The 26,340-nt window shown below is 50.3% G+C and overlaps 1 protein-coding gene across 12 annotated transcripts in view; it reads left to right on the top strand.

Annotated features, from left to right (window-relative positions):
• The window catches only part of Camta1 (calmodulin binding transcription activator 1), an 836,898-nt gene that overhangs the window by 703,076 nt on the left and 107,482 nt on the right, over nucleotides 1-26,340 (top strand). For all 12 annotated transcript variants that reach the window (XR_015619938.1, XR_015619939.1, XR_015619936.1 and 9 more), the window contains 1 exon segment: nucleotides 25,535-25,688. Coding sequence is in view for 8 of the 12 variants with exons in the window: in XM_087550157.1 (XP_087406283.1) it covers nucleotides 25,535-25,688 (154 nt within the window). In the remaining 4 variants the exon portion in view is untranslated.

Raw genomic sequence — 26,340 nt, 5'->3', positions numbered from 1 at the left:
AGATCTAACAAGGTAATGAACAAAAAAGGGCTTTGGAAATGCCTAGTGCTTTGTAAATGTAAGAGATTATTATTCCCATTCGCCGCCCCTTTTAAAAGGATATTTTCCCTCCATTCAGCCAAATTTAACTCAGATGATGAAGAGCCAAGCCTGGGCTTCCCAGCTATAATTTTCCTGCTTCCTTGTGCCTCTGAATATTAAAACACAAAAGCTCACATTGCTGAGAGGAACCAAAACAGCAGCCTATTAGAGGCGTGATGGCACCGACAGAATTCAAAGTGATATTTCAAGCGGGGCGTTCTGTTTATATAAACCTTGAGAGTACTCGATGAATGTCAGCAGAACTTTGAAATTAAAATCGCTCCTTTTTCCATACACTGCTCGCTCTATTACTGAGCCTGTGTCTCGGGGAGCCGCGGAGGTTAGAAACCACTTGGGGTTTACTTCATAACGCTGGAAATGCTAAGAGAGGAGGAAGGAGGGAACAGCATCTCAAATTGCTCGGCACAGGGCAGCCCCAGGCCTGCAAGGCTAAGTCTGTTAAAACACAGCCGCCGGGAGCTCTGTCCAGAGTGCTGAAAAGAAGGCTTTGCCCCAGGGAATGAGTGACTGGAGGAGGGTTGGGCAGGGTCATTTCTCAAGAGCCTTTACTGTTCGCTCCTTAGAATCCTGATGGGGAGAGGGGTACCCTGGGAGGTTGCTGAATGAGTGGGTGTGGACAGGACCCTAGAGATGGAAGGAGAGAGGTGAAGGGAGCCGAAGACAGGGCTGCCTGAATGACAGTGACTCTGGAAATGAGAGGTGCGCTTGAAAGCTGGAGGGACTGGAAGATACAGTAATAAAATAGAGATACACTCAGTGACAGCAGAAAGATAAATGGAGCAAGTTATACGCAGGGCTCATTTTTGTGCAAATATTTGGGGCTCTATAAAATAAGGCTGTTTATTATAAATCTGTCTTTGGAATAAGTCTTGCCACTATGCAGATGTCACCTAGAATGACGCTCCCCAAATGTGGAGGGTTGAGCTCTGGGGACCAGATATGATATGCACTGATCGTTCTATGATAGCCCTTCCTGTGGGAGCTGCTTGGGAGCCAGGGGACTCACCCTGGGCTGTTTCGGTAACTTTGACCTTGATCTCTAAGGCGGCTTCCTGACATACAAGCAAGTGGTGTTTGTGTAAGCTACAGCCAGAAGTCTTCCTGTAGTCCTTCATACCCAAGAGGCTCTTTGATTGGTTCCCCCTTCCAGTGCCAAGGGGGCAAGACCTCTGGCTGTCCGGTGTTCTGTCCAGAGTGCTGAAAGTGAAGTACTTGAGCAACGGAGTGGGTGCAGGAGGGCTGCACAGGGCTTTCTCCTGGCGCTAAAGTCTCTCTCTCCCTAGACTGTCAAAGGAGGGAGGTGACATTCTCTAAGAGGGAGGTGTGAGCTGGTGCATGTGGGGTCTCTAGCAGGCAAAGGGGGACAGTATTGTCAGCAAAGAATCGGGCAATACAGACAGAGAGCCCCAAGACCCTCTACTGATTCCCACATAGACCGAGTGCCTGCCTACTTCTACCTGAATTGCTTTCAGTCATCTTCTCTGGGCCCCAGGGGATGATGGGACACTGCTAAGAGCTAGGATGAGTACCCAAAAAACCCGAGTCCTCCACCCTACTTCTTATTCCAGTTCCGTGGGTAACCCTTGACCACAGTTCCCGTGTCTGCTTTGAGATCACCACGGCCAACCGTGACCCAAAAGTATTAAGTAGGAGCATCCAGAAACAGGCAGTTCATACATTCTAAGCTGCACACTGTTCTGAATATCGTGATGAAAGTTCACAGCATCCCGCCCGGCACGTGAGTCACCTCTCCATGTATCCCATCCACGCTTATACGAGCTGTGCCCGTTAGTCACTTAGTAAATGGTCTTGTGCCTCAGGTCAGCTGTCCTGGGATCACAGTGCTTACATTTAAACCAGGTTTATTTGTCTCAGCAACAGCTCTATCATGCCAAGAAATCACCGGGGCACAAAACTTCGAAGGACAAAGTAACTTTAGTGCTATGTGACAGTGCCATAGGGCACACAGGGAACACAGCGTACACAGAGGACCCAGAAGGCTAGCCACCATTTCTGGTAGTCACTACAAATAATACAGGGCTGCTTCTGTCTACAAGGTAAATATGGCACTCTCGAGGTGCCCAGATCTTGCGGTGGCATCGTTCCCTGCTAATCTGACACAGGGACACACCCCCCAGGGGGAAGAGAAATGCTATGTATCTCAGTGATAAGGTCACCCTGTGGACTTTGGTCACATATAAACTCTAGGATTGGGCTGGAGAGATGGCTCAGAGGTTAAGAGCACTGACTGCTCATCCAGAGGTCCTGAGTTCAATTCCCAGCAACCACATGGTGGCTCACAACCATCTGTAATGGAATCTGATGCCCTCCTCTGGTGTGTCTGAAGATAGCTACAGTGTACTCATATATAAATTAAAAAAGATAATAAACTCTAGGATTTATGCTCTTAGAAGTCTATTCTCATGTCTGAAACTTTGAGGTGTGTGTATGTGTGTGTGTGTGTGTGTGTGTGTGTGTTGTGTTGTGTTGTGTTGTGTTTATCTATTCACTGGGGGAGAGAGGTATGTGTACATGCCACACACATCATCAAAGGCAGCTTGCAGGAGTCGATTTTCTCCTTCAACCACGTGGGTCCTGAGGGTTGATGGCAAGTGTCTTCACCCATTGAGCCATCTCGCCAGTCCCTAGACCCTCTTGATTCTAAGTCAGTCCAGCAACTGCAGCGTCGGGAATCGCAAGCATCCATCCATCCAACATCAGGGCCAGGTTAGTCAGATGAACATGACTCTAGTTCAAGTGCTCTTGGCCACAGTTCCTTTGCCTCTCTGAACCTGTTTGATGCTAATCATAGTGAGGTTCTTGGGATAACCTGGTGCAGGGAGACGCTTGAAGCCTGTAGACCAGCTCAGATAGACATTGGCTTTTCTTAGCATGGTCCAAGGAAATTTCAGCCCTGCTTCATGAACATGGTAGGTCGTCATGGAGATTTGAATCTGTCTTCAAGATGTGGTCCTCCTGTGGCAGCTCTGATATTGCTCCAGGAGCAGCAACAGCAGCAGCAGCATCCCTCAGGGTCATCCCAGAGAACCTGCATGGTTACATCATCATCTGTCTTCTCTCTCTCTCTAAACCCTGAGGACAAGACTCTGTTTTTCTATTGGTGCACTGCCAGCGCCTGGCACAGAGCCTCTCAAGGAGGTGTTAGTTGTGGACTGAAGAGGTGATTCAGTGGATAAGAGAGCTTTCTGTGCAATATGAGGACTTGAGTTTGCGTCTCAAGTACTCACGCTAAAATCAATGCCAGACTTAGCCATGCACACCTATGGGGGTGCTGAGCCAGGAGAATCACTGAAGTTTGCTGACACTATTTTATCTCAGTGAATGACCTGAAATTTCAAGGAACAGGGCAAAGAATATACAGCAAGACGCCTGTCACCCTCCCCCTGGGTCTCCACATTCACGCACATAGGTACGTGCCTGGATGCATGCACACACAGACACACAGACACATATGTTGTATGTGTACATATGTGCACTCTTAGGAAGGAGGAGGGGAGAAGGAGAAAAGGAAGACAGGGACAAAAGAAAGGAATGAGGGAAGATGGAAGGAAGAGCTAGTTACATGGTGTGTGGAAAGACAGCACTTCAGCCCGTTGCCTCCAAGCCAGAGCAGATTCCAGCTTTGCAAAGGCTGGAGGCTCCCCAGCTGCCAGGACCAGCAAACAAGGATGGAGCCTCTGGGCCTCCTTTCATCAGACATGGTGGCAACCCTGAACCTCTGGGAAGTCATTTTCATTCTCCCAGCCAGAGGCCTTGGACCCCAAAGATGAGCGGTAGTTTTTTTCTGTCTCTCTCTGTCTTAAGGCCCAGGCCATGAGACTGGCTCCTTGCAATTGGCCCAGCCAACTCTGATGATATTTTACTATGCTTTCATGGCTGTGATGAAAGAGAGAGAGAAACTGAGATAGAGAGACAGATACAGAGAGACAGACACAGAGAGAGAGACACAGAGAGACAAAGAGATAGAGAGAGAGACACAGAGAGACAGAGAGATCAAGAGACAGAGACAGGGGTTGGGGATTTAGCTCAGTGGTAGAGCGCTTGCCTAGCAAGCGCAAGGCCCTGGGTTCGGTCCCCAGCTCCGAAAAAAAGGAAAAAAAAAAGAGACAGAGACAGACAGAGAGAGACACAGAGAGACAGAGAGATCAAGAGACAGAGACAGACAGAGACAGAGAGATAGAGATAGAGACAGAGGCAGAGAGAAACAGAGACAGAGAGAGAGAGAGAGAGAGCTGCACATCCAGAAACATCAACAGACAGGAAGAAATGTCCCCTCTCCTTGTCAGCTAAAGTCAAGCACAGTAATTTACATGAGAACCCAGGGGCTTGAGGTGCTTACCTCCTATGTAACCAGCCTCCTTTCCATTATGAGAATGAGATAATTAAAATACTTCTCTGATCCCTGATATCAAATGAGGTTAGCTCAGCCCAATTGTGAATGCCAGTATAAAAGCTCTTGAATTATTAAGTTTTAACTTAGATGTGAGGGGTTGTATATGCTCGACCCAGTGAGTGCACTATTAGAAGGTGTGGCTTTGTTGGAGTGGGTGTGTCACTGTGGGCATGGGCTTAAGACCCTCATCCTAGCTGTCTGGAAGCCAGTCTTCTCCTAGCAGCCTTCAGATGAAGATGTAGAACTCTCAGCTCCTCCTGCACCATGTCTGCCTGGATGCTGCCATGTTCCTACCTTGATAATAATGGACTGAACCTCTGAACCTGTAAGCTATCCCCAATTAAATGTTGTCCTTTAGAAGAGTTGCCTTGGTCATGGTATCTGTGCACAGCAGTAAAACCTTAACTAAGACAGTAGAACTACCTATTTTTTTCCAGGAAAAAAATGAACATTATTTTCACCTGACCCTAGCAGGGAAATGAGGGATTTGTTCAAATCTGATGATGGAACTTGCATCCTAAGAAGAAATTTCAGGGAGGCCAGACCAGGGAGCAGCAAAGGCTAGGACACTTATCCCACAGCAAGTCTTTGGATTCTCCCAGTGTGGGGCAGACAAAGTCCAGACAGGGAGGTGGGTGCTAAGGAGGAGGAAGGAAGACTGATGTCCTCCTCCCTCCACCCACTGACAACTGTTGCTGTTGGCCCACTGTGAGAGTCACCCACCCTTATGAAGAGAAACCCCACCTTCAACAGATTCAACAGTACAAGTCCCCGGGGGAGCTATGTGCAGGAAGCTTAGTGGATAGAGGGTTTGGCCATGCTCCCAAGGACCCATGTTCCTATTTCCCATGTCAGAGTCACAAGACAGAAGTGTCTGAGACTTTGCTCAATAGCCAGAGCTAAGTCAGGCCATGTATTTATTCCTGAAGCATCTCCAGCAAGGACACTTAGTAAGAAACTTGACCAATCAGAGTCACCTGCCTGCCTCCTGAGGCTCATGTCTACACAAGAAGGATGGGCCGGGGTGGCATTACATGCCACACAGAAAAAGCAATGGTGTCCACCATAATACCTTGGGATATGCTTCCTAAATGTTGGACTCAGTGACAAAAATGTATGTGCAGGAAACCAGAGCTAGCTGGACATGAGCTTCCCCTCCCCCACAATAGACAAGAGCTAGACCCCGACTCTTATGTTCTCTCCAGGGACAAGTTTATTCCTCCCTGTCACTCTGACAGTCTCGACAGGTGAACATGGCACCCAGGGAATGAGCCAGCTCTGGAGCCATCGTGAAGCCTGGGGTTCTTAGGCAATGGTGACATTTGACAATACCTGGAGACATTTTGTTGTTTGTGGCCATTTGAGACACTGATAGCACTACACAGTAGATGTCAGTGATGTTGGGAAACCTGCCATAAAACACAAGGAAGCCCTCAACAATAAAGATCAACCCAACTTCAAACCTCTACTGCCATGAGGCGTTCATCCGGGATACTCCCATGATGCCTTACTCCACTGGGAAGGACACAAAAGTAAGATGGTTTGTCAGCTAGATGCAGCTAGAGACTGGAAGACACAGACCTGCCTTTGTCCACTCTTCTTTCCTCTCATGGGGTCTTCTTTGACCTCCTACAAATATGCACAGGTGTATAGAGAAGGAGAGGTCGCCGCAAGGAGACTGCCACCATTAGAAAGCAGGGCCATGTTCAGCCACCATGTGACCATGTTCAGCCATCATGACTGGGTATCCCATAGAACTGATGGAATGAGGAAGAAGAGGACTGGAGGGGGAGAGTGAAGGCATGAAGGAGCAGGGCCCTCCAGGCAGCCTTCAGCTGAGGCTGAGATGTTCTGTTCTTGGCTGACGTGCACTCACTGTTCTGGAGTGAGTCGAGGGGGAGTCAAAGCCTTTGTTTGGGAAATTAAACTTGACAGACAAGGCCAAGCCAAAGGCTGCTCTGTCAAGAACAGATGGGGAAAGATGTCAGGATGAAAAGGACAAATGGGAATAGATGCTAAGGAGGGTCAAAGATCATGGGAGGCAGCCAAGAACTGGTTAGGGACACAGCATAGAGAAAGGGCACTAAGCAAGCCACGGAGCCTCTCCTAAGGGTGACCCAAGGACAAGAGGCTACCAGCTCTTGAGGAGCCAATGGCTCTTGGACACATCCCCAGGACATACCAGGAAACTCTAGACTCTCCAGACAGACTACAGTGAGATTTTTTTATCTTGTCTTGGTCCCATGAGCACCAGAGAGATTACCTGAGGGGCTGCAGTCTGGAGTGCCAAGAACTCACTCTTAGCTTCTGAGTATTTTGTAAGAACAGAACAAGAGAGACAGAGCACCCCACATCCCCGTGCATCACCAATCCTGGAATTGGTGGGATCCCCGGTAAACACTGTCCTGCAAAAGTTAATGAGCTGCAAAGTTAATAGGAATCGCATTTCCTGCCGGGTGCCTCTGCCTGGCAATAGCAGCCAACGCCCTTCATCGCCAACCTGAATTAGGATGAGAGAGGGATGGGCAGCCATTCTGGAAGCTTACTAGATGAGGGTTGGAAAGGCCTGTGCACCCCTTGGTAGAACAAGGATGCCCAGAAGGGACCAGCCCGGTACCAGTACTTCGAGAAGGTAATTTGATTTAATTTGGTCATGATTGGAAGAACACTGGGCACCAACCTCCTCCATGTCTGGCTCCCTTTTGTCTTTAAGACAGGGTGACACAGCTTCTCTGGGCGACCTCAGGATATATATATATATATATATATATATATATATATATATATATATATATATTATATATGTTATATATATAATATATATATATATATATATATATATATATAAAATCAGGAGACCCACCATATCCCTTACCATGGAGCTGTGAGAAGCCACAGTGATCGCCCTGCTTGGAGGGATGAGGTGGGGTAGGAGGACAAGAGACATTAAGCAACTTTCCCAAAGTCACAGCGTTTAGAGTGACCCAAGCCAGGGTCAGCTCCACACCTGGTCCTTCCATCATGTAGCCGCAACCCGGACAGTGACAGAGGCCTGCTCCCCTTCTAGCTTTGAACTCCAGAATCAGTGTGGTTACTGAAACTACTTAGAACCCAGCCGTCTCTCCTCCATTCTACTACCCACTGACAGACAGATCATTCTCGCAGAGCAAGTCTTAAACAATGGGAGCTCGGTGACTTCCTGCAGGGTGGACTGGGTTCATCCTGTGCGGTTCCCTCCCTTTGAGAAACAGCCCTTCCTGGCGATCTGATCTCTGCACGCAGAAGTTTGCCTTCTGAAGAGAGATTGAATCTCGACTTCAATAGAGAGCCTCATTCAACATTAAAGTGTTCCTGGGCCAGTTTACTTACTCAGCAAATATTTACTCAGCCTGACTCTGGGCCCTGTGCCAAGCCAGATGCTGGGGAACAAGAAAGGCAGTTGTAAGGCCACCGTGATGGGAACTGGCTTTTATCAGTCCCTTTTGGGCCATATGGACAGACCTCCAGACTACCTCCTCTCCCTCTTCCTCCTCTTCCTCCTCTCCCTCTTCCGCCTCCTCCTCCTCCTCCTTTCCCTCCTCCTCTCCTTTTCCTCCTCCTCCCCCTCCTCCTCTCTCCTTCTCCTCCTCCTCCTTCTCCTCCTCCTCCTTTCCCTCCTCCTCCTCCTTTCCCTCCTCCTCTCTCTTCTTTCTCTCCTCGTCCTCCTCCTTTTTTGGCTTTATTGAGATAAAGTTTCACATGGTATCTTAGCCTGACCTGGAACTCACAGCAAACCCCCCTCTTGAGCCTTTCAAATGCATTACAAGCATGGACCACATCTGGTAATTTTAAAATAATTTGGGGACTTTATTTTCTGGTCAGGGTGGTTGTTCCTTAGCCTGTGTCTCTTCTTTTCCTGGCCTTCTCCCTGCATGCTCACCAGGGGCCTGTGCCTACCCTAGGGTCTCCATCCCTGACCCCTGGTCCTGAAACCCTTCACTTCCTCCTGGGTCTGTCTCCCCACAGGTGGCTTTTCTGTCATTTTGTAGGCAGCATCAGCTCAGCACCTCTCCTCACAGCCCCCTTGCAGTGCCCTGGAAGAGTTGTGCCCTGTCACTCCCCACCGCCGTTAGCCTGTCATCTTGTGCTCGCTTCTAGAGCCTCACAGAGACTCACAATCACCTTCTTCTTTAAATATTTATAGTTCATCTCTGGCAGCAGAAGCTAGGTCTCATCCACAGTAGATCCCAAACCTAGGCCAACCCTCACACCTCAGAGTTCTCCAAAGACATCTGTTGGTGAGTGGGTCACCAGCCTCTGAGGTTAGCAGAAGAGGAGACTCCCTAGGTGACCTAGCAGCCCAGGGCAGCCTCTAAAACCCCCTGTGACCTTGCAAGTTCACTGACAGGAAAGCCAGAGGTGGGAATCTTCAGGTACTACATCCTCAATTTTAGACAGCAGGGACGCACATACAAGCATGTGCATTCTCTCTCTCTCTCTCTCTCTCTCTCTCTCTCTCTCTCTCTCTCTCTCTCTCTCTCTCTCTTAAAAGCCATGCAATGGCATTGGACTAAAAGCACCCTCTTTCAACTTTGGCTTTTAGCATCCCCTTTCCCAGAAGCTTCCCCAAGGAGCTGCTGGCTCAGTGTCCCTCCAACCACAGGATTAATTGCCATCCCTCGGTAGCTAGTGTCCCTCAACGGTTCCATGGCAACCATGCTTTGAGAATGCCAGCCGGTGTTTTTGCCAAAGGGACTCTACCCCTACACAAAATAGAACATTCTGAGTGAAATTTAAACACACTATCTGAACGGCACTGTTCAGGATTTCTTCACACTTCACAAATGCTTTCTTTGCAAACATGGGTGTCCCAGTTACCCTGGGCGGGTGCCAAGGCCCTCAGCCCAGTGTGTTTTCTCAGCTTCCAGGCAGCCGTGGTGAGACTTGAAAACAAACAGTATGTGAGAGCTGTGGTTCCCCAACCAAGGAGGACTTGCACTTGTGTGTGCGTATATGTGTATGTGTGTACATGTGTGTGCAAGTGTGTATATGTGCATGTGTGTGCGCACATGTGAAAGTGTGTGACCGTGCATATGTGCATACATGTGCATATGCATGTATGTGCATGTATGTACATGTGCGTGCATGCATGCATGTATATCTCTGTGCATGCATGTGTGTGTGCCCACATGTGAAAGTGTGTGCCTATGCAGGTATGTACACATGTGTGGGTGTGTTCATGCATGTGTGCATGTGTGCATGCATGCATATGTGTCTGTGTGTGTGCATGTGTGTGTATATGCATGTGTGTGTGTCTGAGTGTGTGTGTCTAGTTGGTGATGGCCAACAGAACTCTGCAGAGAGATTCCTGGGACCCCGGAAAGAAAGTTTCCTATAAAGAAGAGAGCAGTGCCGAGTTTATGAGTGGTCAGAGTGGAACATCTTGCTGTGCTCCCACAGGGAAAGCAATTCTAGATGACCCTGCTGGAGGAGTGTCCAGGGAGAGAAAGAGAGGGTAGTCAGTGGGTAGCCAGTATCTAAGCCACTCACTAGGTCACTGGGACACTGTGGGTCACTCACTGCAAAAGCAATGCCCAACACCAGCACAGAGGCTCCCAGTCATGGGTCTGTGCTAAACAGACAGACATGTATTCATTAGCCTCAAGGCCCAGTGTGTTCCATCAGCCAGTCATTCAACTACTCATTGCCTGCAGACTTGGGTAAAGTTTCTTCTGGCTTAGATTCTGATCTCAGGAAGCCTTGGTTCTAGGGGAGGGACATGGGCTCTAGCCTACAGTTGAAGGAGGTAAGTCTGGACTACCCAGCTTTTCGTGTAAGGTCTTGAGAGAACAACATTCTCTTTGTTGGAAGAGAAGGAAAACTATCAGGATGGGGTGGTGGCAGAGCTGAGATTTCATGAATAGGGTAGGATGTGGTGAAATCCCAGACCTTGAGACAGAGTGGGGAAGGGCAGCTGACAGAGCAGGCTGAGGGGTGTGTGACACATGTCCGGTCACTGCCTGATTTGTGAACCATGGAGACATTTGGTGCCAGGAGTGGGGTTGTGTTCACAAGAAAGAAGGGGTTACGGGGATATTAGACCAGAACTGCATTTAGAAGATTGCTCGCACAGCCAGGTGGGACCAGGACCCAGAGACAAGGCAGGGAGCTCAGGTTGGGTAAGTGGCCAGAAGGACAAAGGATACTGAGTCCTACCCCATTACTGTCCTCAGGCAACTTTGTTGATATTATCAGCAGCAGCATCTGGGAGGAGAGGGTCTAGAACCAGAGCTCTCTGGTGGCTTTGAGACTCTCTGCTGCCCCATCTCAGTCTTTCAGAGCATTGTTCAAGAGATGCTTAGAGCAAGCTGGAGGCAGCCAGTTCTTTGGAACAGAGGAGCTTCCAGCAGGCTACACACACCTCCCCATCTTTGTCCTCAGAGCCCATAGGAGAACGGACACTTTGAAGCAGTGCTGGGGCTTGAGGACACCTACCTTCAGGAGACAGCAGTGAAGACAGATGACCCCCTCCCCCTCCTCCTTCTCCTCCTCTTCCCTCAGAATCACAGATTGAGCCCAGGACCTCATGTATGCCAGGCAAGCACTCTGCAATTGAGCTCCATCCCAAACGGTTTTACATTTTTATTTTCTGACAGCGTCTTCCTCGGCCTTGAACTTTCGATCCTCCTACCGCCACCTCGGTGGCTGGGATTACAGGCATCCCTCACCATCCCTCTGTCTTGATCCTTGTTGGTATTCACCACATGAAACCCCATTGGTGGAGGGGGGAGGACAAGCTGGGGCTCCCTGCTGGGGCTCTGAAGCAGGGGTGCCCGTGCTGCCTCCCTGCAGAGGGCGTGGCTCCCGCTTTGCCTGTGCCATTAGCTTTGCAGCTCTGTTATTACCCGAGGAGGCTTACGGGTTATCAGTGCGCTACAGGAGCCTCGGGAGAAAGGATGAAGAACGAGGGGTTTTTAAAAAGGAAATAACAAAAAGAGGAACCATATTTTCTAATCTGAACCCTGCCCTGTGGTGGCTTTGTTAACTCCAGTCACTCTTGCAGGACACGAACTGTTAAGGGCCACAATGACTTCCGTGATGATACTTCATCTTCACATTTAAAAAAAAATGCAACCCAATTTCTCCATAAGCCCCTCTAAAACCACTGCTGGGATCTCACTGTTATGGTTGCTGGAGCATAAAAATCCTATAACTTCTCCATGGGCGAGGAGATGCGGCTGCCTGTCAGCCAGGGGACAATTGGGGTTGGCCTCTTTGACAGGACCCTATGGAGACATCCCCCGGAGACTCCTCCCAGATCAGGGGGAGGTGACCTAAGCCCCAACCTCTCAGAATCTACTGCTTAAAACCCCTTCCCCTCCTTGGCTGCTGTCTGGAGACTGCACAGAAGGCAGAGACTCCCACTAGCTAAATTCAGGTCTCCTTTCCCGCCCAGAAGGATTTCCCACCCAGAGGCTTGTTCGGAAGGTCAGGGCCACACAAAGGAGACACTGGCCAGGAAGCCACACCTGTATTGGATGTCACTTGAGTGGACGATTTCAAGTTTTGAAAGCAGGGGTGGTATCACCCTTGCTTCCAGGAAGGTTGTGAGCATGGACAGGAGGGTGGGGCAAGAGGCCAGCAAGGGGGATGGGAAGAGATAGCTCTCTGTCTCACTCTCCTACTGTCCACGGGACGGACAAGGCCCCATCACACTCTCTCTTGGTTGGGTTTTGCTAGCTGAGGTGGGAGGTAAGTCAGCCTGCATGATCCCGGTTTCAGCCTGTTTATGGGGGAGAAGCAAGAGCCACGTGCTTGCCAAGGTCCTTGCAATCTCCCATGCACCAGTTAAACTGCACAAAGCACCCAGGCAAACCGGTGAACAGCAATCACCAGAAAAGTGCTTGAAAGGCCAGGGTCCCTCACCATCCAGGTGCGGACTAGACATGAACCTTGTGGTCCCAAAGAATCCCACACAGTCAGACGATACGTGGCAGGTGAGGCCCAGGGATGACAGCCTAAGTTCCCAGAGGCTGCTGAACTAGTTCCTGAGAAATTGTAGCTTAGTCTTGGGAGCCAGCCAAGAATCTTCCCTGAGATTGTGTTTGCAATTGGTCAGGAATGGCTCCTGGTTAGGACCTTGAAAGCCCTGCAATTTCTTGCATATCTCATACCTTAAGATGACCACACCTCCTCAGTGTTTGCAAAAATAAAAAAACACTCACAAAACGGGTGTCTGTCTTCGCACATTAACTCCCAAGCAGGCAGAGTCTGAATGGGTTTGACTTTACTCCAAATAGTGGTTCTATAAGATCGTAGTAGACTTTGTAGCGATGTTTTGATACATATTGACACTGTTTGGGGAGGGAGACCTGGGCTGTCCGGAGCCCCGGTGTGAAAGACTAGGGCTTGTTCCAATACTGTTTCCTTTTAACCTCCACACCCTGTACCTGGCTTTTTAAGTTCCTGCCTGTTTTAGTTTATGTAAGAGCATTTTGCCCCCCATGTATGTATGTGTACTGTGTGCATGACCAGTGCCTGTGGAAGTCAGGAGACAGCATCAGACCCCTGGAACTGGGATTACAGGTGGTTACAAGCCACCATGTGGGTGCTAAGAACTGGGCCGGTGTCTTCCCCAAGAGCAGCCAGTGCTCTTTACCACTGAGCCATCTCTCCAGCCCCTTGGCTTTTTTCAAAAACAGGGCTCTGGGGCTTGAACTCAAACTCCAGCTTAAATGGTGATCGCTTAGCTGGCTGAGTCATCTCTCCCTTATAGAGGTGAGGTGCTGGGACCACAGCTACGAGGTCTTAGAGTCCATATTCAAACCAACTCCACCATCTGGACCACACTTCTTTAGCTTCCGGCAGACCTAGGCTCAGAGGGTGGGGCTTGGGAAAGATCAATGACGCTTTGCTCTTTAGGTTCTGTGTGTCTGAGACTCTAGTCCACAGTCAGACCTACAGGGAGTGTTGTGAAGCTTAACAGAGCCAATTCCTATGACGTGCTTACCACCCAGCACGGGAGCTCTCAGGTCCAGATAAACCGTAGTTCAGAGTAGCCCCAGTGAGATAGCTGCCCATCCTCCACACAGGCAGTGTGGTGCAGAGAGAGCTCCACTGCTGCACTAGAGGGCTCAGTTGAGCTGACTCCTGTGTGAAGGAGTGTATAAGGGCTCAAATTTCTGAACAATCTTAAGGTGTGTCAGCCTCAGGCATGTCTGGGTCCAAAGACTCCATCAATGACGCGCAGGCTGTATCAGGGAGCTTCTTAGATTCCACGAGCTGGTAGGAGATGGTTCCAGAACACAGCCTTCATCATTTCCTTCCCAGATGCCCAGTCGTCCCACCTCTCCTGCCTAGACCCCTACCAGTTCCAGCAGCTGCCCGAGGCCAAGGGTTGTGAGCCACTGGGGTTCTCCTGCTCTGGCCATGCCTCTGTGGGTAATCCATTCACCCCTCCCGAAATTAAATTCAGCTAGAAAAATCATCCCTGCATCCCTGTGACCCCAGCCAAAGTTCAGGGACCTAGCGGCTTCTCGTGGGCTTTAAAGTCCTGTCCCTAAACCAGTTTCAGTGGCTCATGGTAGGTTCGACCTGACCAGTTGAGGCACACAGAACACCCTGGCTCATATGAAGGACAGGAGGTGCTTTCCCTAAAGAAAACCTTTATGCTGCTATCCACAAGACACGCCATGCCCCAGTCATGCCCCCCTCTGCCTCCCATGAGCCATGCATCCCTGAGTGGTTCCACAGGGGGACACCTGCTTGTGTGCTACTCCTTCCAGGGGTGTAATGGGTACATGGGCAGCAACCTGGTGATTGTGACACCACCACTTGGCCCTGGTTCTGAGTTAATACGTAGTCCCAGAGGAAAGGAGAGATGGATTGTGGGGAGGCTGAGGGAGGTTATAGGCAAGGGCAATAGAAGATGGGGCCTTGTGAGGTTGGTGAAGTCAGATACCCCAGGGGGTTCAGAGACCTGCCTACCCAACTGCCTTGCCTTTGAGCTCTGCTTAGCCAGCATTGCATACCCTGAGAAGGACACCTTGTAGGACTTCAGAAGGCCATGGCTTCTTATCCCTGGACTTGCCGGGGGGTATCCTCACAGCGATTGCCAGTAAACCAAAGCTTGGTTCAAGGTGAGAACGGGAAGCAAATAGGACACAAACCAGCAATTTGATCGAAGCCCAGGCTCCACCAATCACAGGCCACAGGCCACAGGCACCTCGCAAGAAGAAAATGAATGGGCAGACGCTGAACACTGGCTGCCATTTCCAACCCTAGAGTCCTCCCCATTGGGAACAATGAGCATCAGGGTGCCCCCCTTTGGTTGTGTTCCAGAGGAAGAAAGATCCTGATCTTTGGGGACCAATGATATTTGTGGCCCACGCTCCCCTTACTACAGTATGTCCTGTGTCCCCTATCAGTTTGTTTGTGCTATAATTCCAGGGTGCAGGGACACCTTTAATCTTAGCATGGGGATCGTGGGGGCAACATCGTGGAGGACACATCTCCTTTTGATTCCACGAAAAGAAAAATGGCACTCACTTCTCTTTGTGTCTGAATAGGGAAAGCCTTATCTCCATTTTCTGGGGACTGTCGTCACCTCTGCAGGGGAATCCACACACCTTGGCAGCCTTCATTGTTTCCGTGTTAGGCACAATACCATCTCATCTCTCCTGCCTGCACCCTTGCTGGTCCCAGCAGCAACCTTTGGCTAGCATGAACCCCTGAGGTCCTCTGACCGTCCATGGGCGAGTCCATCCACTCTCCCAGCCACTGCCTTTCCTCACCTTACCCCTCTGTCACTATTCAGCCCACCAAAACGTCCCCCTCACATTCCTTCAATACCTATAATGGTTTAGTATCATTGCAAGCACAGATGTGATTGGACAGCTCTTCCCCAGATCGCTGGGGATTTTCAAACAAGCCATAGCCTGATCAAGCTGGTATGAACCTCCTATCTGTCCATCTGGAGTCTAGACAGCCAGGGCTAGCTATGTAACAGGAAGTTGTCCCCAGCAGCATACTTCTGTATTATTCTGGCCTCCTGGGAGACTGGGCAGAAGTTTCTAGAACTTTCTGGAAGAAATCCACTCGGGCAGGACCTCCCAGCTCTTCTTCATGCAAGTACAGTCCGTCTGCTCTGGAACAGAGACAAACTGCCCTCGGGGTGCCCAGGATGTGACGGGACCTACACAGGCCTGGTGCCCTACACTTGTGGGCCTCTCCTCCATTACCTTCCAACCAGGGAGTCAGAGTCAGCCAGCCCCTCAGCCGGCGTGGATCCCGGAACCCCACACCAGGTGGGAATTGTTTAACAAGATTCCCGTGACTGGAAAATTCTGGTAATTGTGTAATAACAACAGCCACAGCGCTCAGCAATTACCCAGGGTTTTCATCGTAGACCACTTTACCCGCATTAACTAATTAAGTCTCCCAGCCTCCCTCGGAAGCAGGGAGGGCTGCCGGCTCCGCTCCTGCCAGTGCATGTGTTCACTTAATGGTAGCAGCCCCGAGACAGGGTTGGGGACTCCGTGGGCAGCTGGCCTCTACCCTAAGAAGCACCTCCCAGTCTCTTACTGGTCACCCTCCAAGCTCCCCTAACCCTGCTGGACATTACCCGTTCCTCGGTTTGCAGTGATAGTCCTGGGCTCTGATATAACGTGGACCTGACTCCCAAATAGAGAGTTGACCACTGAGCCCTGCTGTTCCCAGGGGCACTAGATCCCCCCCTTCGGGTCCTTCTCCCTCCCTTCTTTTCAATCTTGAATATATTAGAGAGAATAGGCAAGTCCTGGGGACCAGCTTGGAACCATTCGGGGCCACACAGCTGTACGTGATACATGTGTGTGGTCCCGAGGCTTGTCCTGTGCATTGTGGGAGGTTTAGCACGATCCTCTTTTGCTGGAAGCCAGCAGCTCCCTCATCCCTAGTGTGACAACCTCGGATGCTCTTGGACTGATAAATGTCTTGGCGGAAACAAAAACACACTAGTTAAGAGTGACTGTGACCTGTCACCTGCATGGAAATCCCAACAAGGTCCCAGGCTGCTCCTGGTTGTTCTTTCCTGCAGTGAGCTATGAGGTCAGAAGCAGCTGACGGGATTTCCTTAGGTTCCCTGCTACACACACACACATACATACACACACACACACACACACACACACACACACACACACACACAGAGCTAAGTTAAAGGCACACAAGCCTAATTCATGATCCCTTGTAGCTTTTCAAGATCTCCCTACAAAACCTTGCCTGACACCAACCGCATTCTGACCTGTGACCCTGCCTGACACAGACCACATTCTGACCTGTGACCCTGCCTGACACAGACCACATACTGACCTCTGCAGGCACTTGTTATAGATGCAGGGACCTTGCCCAATCCAGCCTCTATTTCCACTGCCCCTGTAGCCCAGGACCCAGCTGGGCCTCCTGCATTTGATTTTGCTCCTGATCTATGAAAGTAACGGGGCTTAGAGCACAATCTTCTCACTCACCCTCCATTGAGTCTCTAGGAGCCCTGGCAGGGTGAAGGAGAGGAAATGGGGTATTTAGCTGGGGTGGGCTGGAGTCTCTGTCCTCAGACACACTCTGTGCCCTGTGGGTGGGGCTGCAATTGCTTAGCACTTTGATGCTTAGAGGACTAAAGACTGAGGTTTGAAGGTGAAGCCACCACAGAGCTGTCCTTAGAAGCCATCTCTGAAAACAGAGGCTGCTCTATCTATGGGGGAAGCCCACAGGACAGTCCTGCACCCTGCACCCTGCACCCTGCACCCAGCAGCCGTCCAGAGAGGGCCATAAAATGTGCCAATTATATACACTGCAGCATGAGAGATCCCTTCTGGTCTGTGACAGGGAAGCATGTGTCTTTCAGGGACTGGCAGACCCTGGAGAACGTAAGCAGTAAGTGCCACATCCCTGCCCCATCTCAGAAGGTGATGGAGTCCTAGGATTTCCTTCTGTCCCTGCGGCCTGATTGAACTCTGTCCTGATTGTGAGCAGGCCTCTGTGGGGGACGTGGGGCTGGACCATCCTGTTGGGTGCTCTGAAAGCCATCTTGCTTTTTGCTGGAACCATCAGCCATCCCCCCCCACACTCCAAGTACAGAGGATAGCCGGGCGGTGGGCTACAGGGGCAGCTACAGCACGGGGCTTCCATCTACGATGCAGCCGGGTGACACCCCAGCCCTGAGCCGTCCACTTATTCATCCACCAGTAAATCCTGTCCTTCCACCTGCCAACTCCACACTCTGGTTTTACGGGCTCCTGTCCTGGTTGTTTATTAAGCACACAGGTCCAGAGAGCTGTGTGCCTCTGACGATCAAGCTCACGGGGTCGTCTAGATCTGCATAAATGGCGCTAATATGACAGATGTGATCACGGAACAGGCTCTCGGCACAAACGATGCTGATTTACCTGCTCCATCCCTCTCCGCAGCAGCCGCCTCTCGGGTCCTCCCCTCAAGCCCCCACGGCAAGCAGGGAGGTGTGTGGCACTATCCCCGGTTGTTATGACTTTCTGGGTAATGTATACATTGCACCATTACATGCTATTACGACTTTCTGGGTAATGTATACATTTTCGCTACCACGCAACCTCTCTCCTTCATTTTTCATGAGAACTGGCACGAGATTAATGACCGAGCCTCAGAAGAAGCAGAGCGCCACGCCACTCTGATTTATTGACCACTTAGCGTTGATGAAGCTGCAAACAAGAGTCAAACAGATGTTGCAGCTGCATTTTTCTTTATCAAAACCAACCGCTTTTTGCATTTTTAACCACTTCTTATGCCGCTGTCTCCCTTGCTCTACACGAAGGGCGCTGGCTCTGACCCTCCTTCCCAACAGAGGAAGGAGAGACAAATCCAGGGAGTGGGATCCTCCTACCTGGCACCCAGTTCATAATGGAAGTGGCCAAGTGGGGGACCCAGGCCTCTTGCTCTTGGCAACTTGAGTGTCTCGGTGGATCTCTGATGACTAGTTCATTCCTGCACCCATAATTGACTCAGGACACCCTGGGTGAGCCCAGCATGGAGACTTCACACAAACTGCACCTCCTTCCGAGCGCCATGGTTACCTGTGGCTGAGTACCGCACACTTCTGATAAGCTGTGGCCAAGGCCCTCACATGAGAGCTGGTGGCCGGGAGGAGACCGCTGCTCTCCCCCTGGTGTGGTGAAGGCTGTTGAACTGGCCTTCCTGTTCTGATTGGGCAAGCATCGTGACTGGGGACAAGAGCCATGTGGGGGGCCTCTGAACTCTGCCCTTCAATCTCTCAGAAACCAGAGGTGACTGGTTGTGGGTACCCGCTTCGTGGGTAGTGGAGGGCCCTCAAAGGGCTAAGAAGTTCGGCGCCCCCTCAAGTGTCTGCTCACCCCACGGCTGTCACTAGCTTGAGTGCCCCACTCCTCCCCTTTGCTCTTTAAATCAATGACACCTTTTCCACAAACCTGGCCTAAGGTCCAGCCCTCCAGGCCAAGGTTTTGCTATGAGCTGACTGAGTCTAGAGCTCCCTTGCTAGGCTTTTGCAAGGCAATCTGACATTTCCCACTCTGGTGAGGATATCAGAATAAAAAAAACACCCTTCCAGCCCCCTGGACGGGTGCCCTCTAGTGGTTGCAACAGGATATATATATATATATATATATATATATATCTGGAGGTTTTGGCAGAACCTCTTCGTGTTAGCATGAGATACAAGCGTTGCCCGTGTGCAACCCCCTTGCACTGCTGGCCTTGGCTGTGGCCCCCACACAGTTCCATGAGGGTGGATCTGTGGACACCTCTTTGTTCAAAGCAGTTTTATTCCCACTCCCTCCAACCCCCCTTTGCCGCCATCAGCTTTCTATATAGGAGCACTCCACCTCAGGAGGAGGGGCCACATTGGCCACAGCAAGTTGGGCCATGCGAGCCCTGTGGAAGAGGAGAGTCACGGAGATCATTCAATCCAGTAAGCAGACAGCAAAGCAAGGCAGCATCTGCTGGGTGGGCTCCCTCTGGAGAATCAGCCATATCCGACAAGGGGCTCAGGGAGTCAGGCAGTGGTGGCGACCGCTCTGGGAGTAAGCGTCAGGCCTCCTCCTAGACCTGCAGGACATTACTTGCTTTGGCTTTTTCCCCTTCCTGACGGGTTTCAACTGCAAATAACATCTTGGTTTGGTAGGGGTGAGACCCTGAGCCCACTCCCACATCTCCGTGCTGGGATTTTGTCTGGTTTGAACTTGTGGGTTCACGTGTGTACCATCCCTGTTGTGTCTGGATGAAGAAGCTGCTTCACACTCATCCTCAACCTCCGACTCTTATGACCCTCCTGCCTCCTCTTCTCATGTAATCCCCAAGCCTCTAGGGATCACGGCTGGACAAAGACGTCCTATTTAGGGCTGAGTGCTCTGAAATAAGGGATTTCTTATTTCTTGTAGTACAGGACACATCAGCCAGCAATAGCAGTATAGGTGAATTGGGGGTGGGGGGATTAGGAGCAGTGTTTTGGGGAGTGCAAGACAAGAGGTGGCTAGAGAGAAGCATGTAGCACCAGAAGTGTATGTGCGTATTCCATTCTCAGGGCCAGAGAGCTATCGTAACGTTATTAGATCACGCCTGCTCACGTTAGAAGAATGGTTTGAGGGGTTGGGGATTTAGCTCAGTGGTAGAGCACTTGCCTAGCAAGCACAAGGCCCTGGGTTCGGTCCCCAGCTCCGAAAAAAAAGAATAAAAAAAAAAAGAAGAAGAATGGTTTGAGGAACAAGGAAGAGAGGAAGAGAGGAAGCGAGGAGACCCAAGAGAAGGGCTTCCCTGCAACTGAGAGGAAGGGTCTGGCTGGCTCTAAGGAAAGCTGGCCGAGCTGACAGTTACACAGCGGAGGACTGAGGAAAGGGTAGCTGCTCTTTCCAATGAGAGGAAGGTAGAGGGAGAGTGGTGCTGTCCTTCACTGGGTGCAGCCTGGGCAGAGCCAGGTGTGCTGGTTGTGCTTGGCCACACGGCAGCTGGGAGCATCTCTGAGGCTGTGCCTTAGAGGATTTGCTTGCAGGCTTAACGGGCAAATGGACTGCAGTGAACAGAGTCAGGCTGGAGAGGGGCCTAGGAACACTGGAGCATCAGGTTTGTGGCAAAATATGGTCACTAGTGAGGGTAGGAGGGAGGGAGGGAGGGAGGGAGAGCTAAAGACCCCCCCACCCACCACCAAGAGTCTGTGATGTGTGAAAATGAGGGCAGGTGTGGGCTGTCAGTGGAATCAGGGACGTCCCCACAAGTGACCTGTCTGCTAAACCCAGCACTGCTCATTTTCCCAGGAAGGACTTCAGGCTTTGTGAGGGATTTGTTTGGGTTTTGGTAGCCACTGAGAATACTGGGGCTTTGGGCCATCCATGTGCTGCTTGGTGTCTTCCGGCTGCCTGGCAGGGTTCCTACCAGGAAGCTCCAGGGAGAGAGAGACGAGCCCTGCTTCCATTTATAGTTGAGATGCTGTGGGTACAGCCCACAGGGATCCTCCCGTCCTGACATTCAAAGCCCCTACCAGAACTCTAGGACATCTGGGCTCAGCTGCAGAGTCCTGTGCACTTCAAGGAACAGCCTGTAGCTTCAGGAAAATGAATCCCAGAGCTGTCCCTCAACCCCAGCCCACATCACAGTCGGCCACAAGAGCAGTGGGCTACTATGACACTGAAGCGAGCCTTCCACGAGACCGGTGCATAGGAACACTAAAGCCAATACGTTGTTCTACCAAGAGCACCCCATAAAGTGTGCAGCTAATGAGTAAAACCACAATGTTGCCAAGAAGAGATGCGTGCCCCCACACTTTAAAAACACTGCAACATTCTATGTTTTAAGATTGGCCCAAGGGGAGAAGTAGGAGTGTAACACTGCCTGAGGAGCCTCTGCACTGGCTCCTAGGGACGGAATCTGGGACCCAGCACTGCCTGCCTCTCCCTCTTCCAAACCCAAGCCAAACTCCTTGGCCACCAGGGGCTGGGCTTCCTGTTAATTCATCAAAGCGATACAGAGAGGCAGGCTGACAAAAGACCCTGTGGCAGGCGTATGCTCCGGGGAGGAAGTTGATCTAGAACCCTCAAGTCGGTGATAAGCGAGAGTCCAGCTGCTGGCCCTGTGGCCTTATGGAGTAGAGTGAGTACAACTCAGAGAGAAAAGCCAGACCTGGTGGGGAATTCATGCCTGTGATTCAGCCCTCAGGAGGCTGAGGCAGAAAGGTTGCTGTGATTCTGGGGCCAATATTGTCCATAGAGTGAACCAACCTGGGCTATAGTGTGAGACACAAAGATACAGGATGGCAGATAGATGACAGATAGACAGATAGATAGATAGATAGATAGATAGATAGATAGATAGATAGATAGAGAATACATTGATAGATAATACATTGATAGATACATAGTAGATAATTTATAGATAGGTAATAGATTGATAGATAATTGATAGATGATAGATTGACAATAGATTGGTAGATTGATAGATTCACAGATAGATAATAGATTGATAGATAATAGATCGATAGATGATAGATTGATGCATTGATAGATAATAGATTGATAGATACATGGATAGATTGGTGATAGATGATAGATTGATTGATAATAGATAGATGGATAGATAACAGATAGATTGATATATCATAGATAATGGATAGATTGATTGATAGATAATAGATTATATGACAGATAGATAGATAATAGATTGATAGATGATAGATTAATAGATAACAGATAGATGATAGATATAAAAATAGATTGATAGATGACAGATCGATAGATTGATAGATGATAGATTAGATGACAGATAGATAGATAAGTAGGTAGATAGATGAATTGATAGATAATAGATTGATAGATGTTAGATAGATTAATAGATAAATAATAGAAGACAGATATAAAAATAGATTGATAGATGACAGATTGATAGATAATAGGTTAGATGACAGATGGTAGATAGGTAGTAGGTAGAAAGATAGATAGATAGATGAAAGATAGATAGATAGATAGATAGATAGATAGATAGATAGATAGATGGAAAATTACCTTTACATGTCAGTATCTACATTCAGAAACCCTGCCCTGCCCTTTGTGGGCCCTGATGTCAGCAGTCCTCAAGCTTCAAGGGGAAGAGTCAGAGTCACATGACCTATTTTCATTTCTATGAACTTGTACTGACTGCGTTACTGCCGGGCATTGTAATACCCCAGGGCCTTGTCCTGAGATCCAGAAGAGACCCCACATTCAGACATGCAAACATCCAATCCATTGATCAGTTGCCTGTCTGTCAAATCACCATGCCTCGGAGAACAGAGTTGAGAAACCAGGAATGTCCTTCTGGAGAGAAAGGGCTTCCTGGACAGGTCATGAATAACGGGTGGACAGAGGGCAGCAGGCGAATCTCGAGAAACCATCCAGATCCCTAAATGCGGGAACTTCAGGCTGCAAGTTTGGGTCCACAGGCTTCACAAGCTATAGCCTGTATCTCCCGGGGGTCAGGTGCCTCGGGCACCCGGGCTATGCTAAGTGATGCTGTGAGGACAACAGGGGATGGCAGTGGGGGATCCACAGCTTTTCATCTCCTAGGCACTGGGCATCCCAGCTCCCTCCTGCAGTGCCAAGCTCCCTCCAGGGATGGGATCAGAGGAAGCCCCAGGAGGCCTGCTGGTCCCTGCTGCCTTTTGATCCAAACTCTTATCTTTCCTCTCCATGCTCAGCAGCCGGTCCAGCTGACTAGCCAGGCCCAGGATCCAGCAAGAACTTTCAGTCAAGCCCTGGCTGGCTTCAGGGAGAGCAGAACTCAGGGCGAGGAGTCCAGAGAGTCAGTCACCTACATCCCTTCAGCCACCCCATCCATTTGGTGGGCGTGGCAGACCCACACAGCCCACCCACCTGTCAGGCATATTGCAAGAATAAAGCAAAATGAAGAATAGGGAAACAGTCAGCTGAGCAAAAAGCAGCCACCAGCTGTCTTGGCAGGACGTGAATCTGAAGTCGGAGCCCTGGCTTCCAGCCCAGGCGGGTCCCTGGCCAGGAACAGAGCTCTGGGCAAGCAACTCAGAGTCTCCCTCTCCAGAGGGAGGGATCCCCGGCCTGGCCTGCCCACCTCCCTGGCTCTACGGCCACCAAATGAAATAACAGTGTGGAAACACTCTGCAAAGAGCGGATCGGCCCACGGTGGCAGGGATTACCTTTATTATTAAGGACCATGATTTCCACAATCCAGAAAAGCTGCCATTAGCGAGAAGCCTCCTGTTCATGTTGATTTAATTTCCTGGTTAACTGAGCGTTGGCAAGAAGAAGAAAAAAAACCATGTTTCAACCCTTATTGGAAATCTTTTAAAATTATGCCAGTTTGCTTTCTTGCACTGGTCGTGGTATAGTCTTGAGTCTTTATTTATTAATGGGCTGATTGATTCATATTTTCATTCATTACTCTGGCTCTGACTGTGACCAAAACAGCAACCACGGACTCGGCCTCCCCCTGCTGGGGACCTTGTCCACTCCCAGGGCTCAAGTTTGGGACACACTGGGGATACCGGCCTACAGAGACAGAGAGGGGCCTACCACGTGGCTTTTCCAGAGTTTTCTTCCGTGTTTTGACGATTCCTTAGGAAGCTGAAAGAGAATGTGACTTAGGAAATACTTTCTGATCAGGGCAGAGGGCTGGGCCAAGTTTTTCCAGGAACATTTGTGAAGATGTGCGATCGGTTTGTGATGGTCAGTGTGTTCATTTGTTTGTTTGTTTGTTCATTTGTGACACGGCCTTATGTAACTTGGGCTGGCCTTGAACTTGCTACGTAGACAGTTGTATGTATGTGTTTGTGTATGTGTGCGTGTATGTGTGTGTGTATGTGTGTGTATGTGTGTGTTTGTGTGTGTATGTATATATGTGTGTGAGTGTGTGTGTTTGTGTGTGAGTGTGTGTGTATATGTGTGTGTGTTTGTGTGTGTATATGTGTATGTGTGTATGTGTGTGTTGTGTGTATGTGTGTGTGTTTGTGTTTGTGTGTGTGTATGTGTGTATATGTGTGTGTGAATGTGTGTGTGTTGTGTGTATGTGTGTGTATGTGTGTGTTTGTGTGTGCGTGTGTGTGTGTGTCTGTATGTGTATGTGTGTGTGTGTGTGTGTGTGTGTGTGTGTATGTGTATAAAACTTTGAACATGCTCCTGTTGCTTCACCTCCTCAATACTGATATAGACATGCAAATCCCACACCTGACTCACTATGGTTGTTCTTAACTCATTTGTCAGACCTGGTGTGACCAAGCAAACTTCAGGAACTGGGGGGATGCCCAAAGGCTTGGGGAGTCTCTGTAACGAAGCTGTTCAGAAACCCTACGGTGTAGCCATCAGAACTAGTGGTGGCAGGATGCAGTGGCCGTGCGCCTGGGTTGACTCTGGTGGGGGAAGGCTGACCATTTAATAGAATCGTCTGGAAATCGTCATCCTAGGGCTAAAGGCCTTTCCCTTCTTAAGCTCTAAATCGAACTGGAAGAAGCTGTCTGAGGTTCCTGGTGACAGCTGTCCGCTGGGTGAGGCACTGTGACATGTGCTGTAGTGTTCACGCTGGGAAAGGACCCAGGCTGCAAGCAGAGGCTGGTACTGGAGAAGTGGGTCTGAAGCCCTGGTAGCTACTTTTCTCCTGAGAGCCCACCTCAATGACTTCAGTGACTGTGACCGGGATAATGTTCCTTAAGCCGCAGGGGTGAGAGACGGGAGGTCTGGAGGCTCACGGGACACACAGTTCCGTCTCACGGTTAAGGTCCTGGGCTTCATGCTTGTCAGCCACTGTGTATCTGTGGTTTACATGGGGGTGATTTGCCTCTGAGGGCCCTGGATAATGCCAGAAGCCTTTCCCATTGTCCCGATGAAGGCGGGAGCCTAATGGCACATGCTGGCTACAGACCCGGGAAGGCACTGACTTCCCACAGTGCCTAGCATGGTCTCAGATGCCTGTTTCCAGCATAGAGCTAGTGCCACACAGGCGGTGGGGGGATGATGTACCCCTGCTGCACCCTCATGCTGCCAGTGTCTGCTCTCCCCACAGAACCCCGACATCGTCCTGGTGCACTACCTGAATGTGCCAGCCATCGAGGACTGTGGCAAGCCCTGCGGGCCCATCCTCTGCTCCATCAACACAGACAAGAAGGAGTGGGCCAAGTGGACGAAGGAGGAACTCATCGGGCAGCTGAAACCCATGTGTGAGTACCTCCCCGTGGCCTCAGCCAGCACTGCCCAGGTGGGCCGTGGGGACTCGGCGTGGAGCCCTGTTCCCTCTCAGACGTGGTGACACTGTGAATTCAGCTTTAATGACATCCCCTCCGATGCCTGCAGTCACTTAATCCTCATAAGCTTCCACACTGCAATCAAGGCACAAACTCCCAGACCCGGGGCTAGAGAGACGGCTTGTTGGTACAGTGCAGCTGAATTCAGATCCCTGGCAACTTATGTAAAATGTCAGGCACGACAGAGGCGGTGAGATGCAAGGTGAAGGCCAGTAGGGCCCTGGAAGTTCTCCCAACAGCCAGCCTAGATCGCTCAATGTAGCTCCCGGCCCATGAGAGACTGGACCTCAAACACAAAGGCAGGAAAGTTGTCCTGTGACCTCCATACACACGCAACACCCCCATGACGAGCATTCCTCTGACTCCTACGATAGATGGAGAGAGTGAGGCTCAGACACACAGACAGCATAAGCTGGGACAGAGCAAGCGTGTGTCTGCACACATAGGAGCAGGGTGAGAGACTGAGACAGACAAGGCAGGGATCTGGAGAATGGCTGCCCATGCTGGCCCTGAACACGGCAGCAGTCTGCTGGCTCTGGGCTGTCAAAGGGCCCAGCCTGGGTGACAA

This window comes from Rattus norvegicus, chromosome 5 (genome assembly GCF_021556685.1).
Source record: "Rattus norvegicus strain SHRSP/BbbUtx chromosome 5, alternate assembly SHRSP_T2T, whole genome shotgun sequence".
Lineage (NCBI taxonomy): Eukaryota > Metazoa > Chordata > Mammalia > Rodentia > Muridae > Rattus > Rattus norvegicus.
This window is presented reverse-complemented; position numbering and strand designations above follow the sequence as displayed.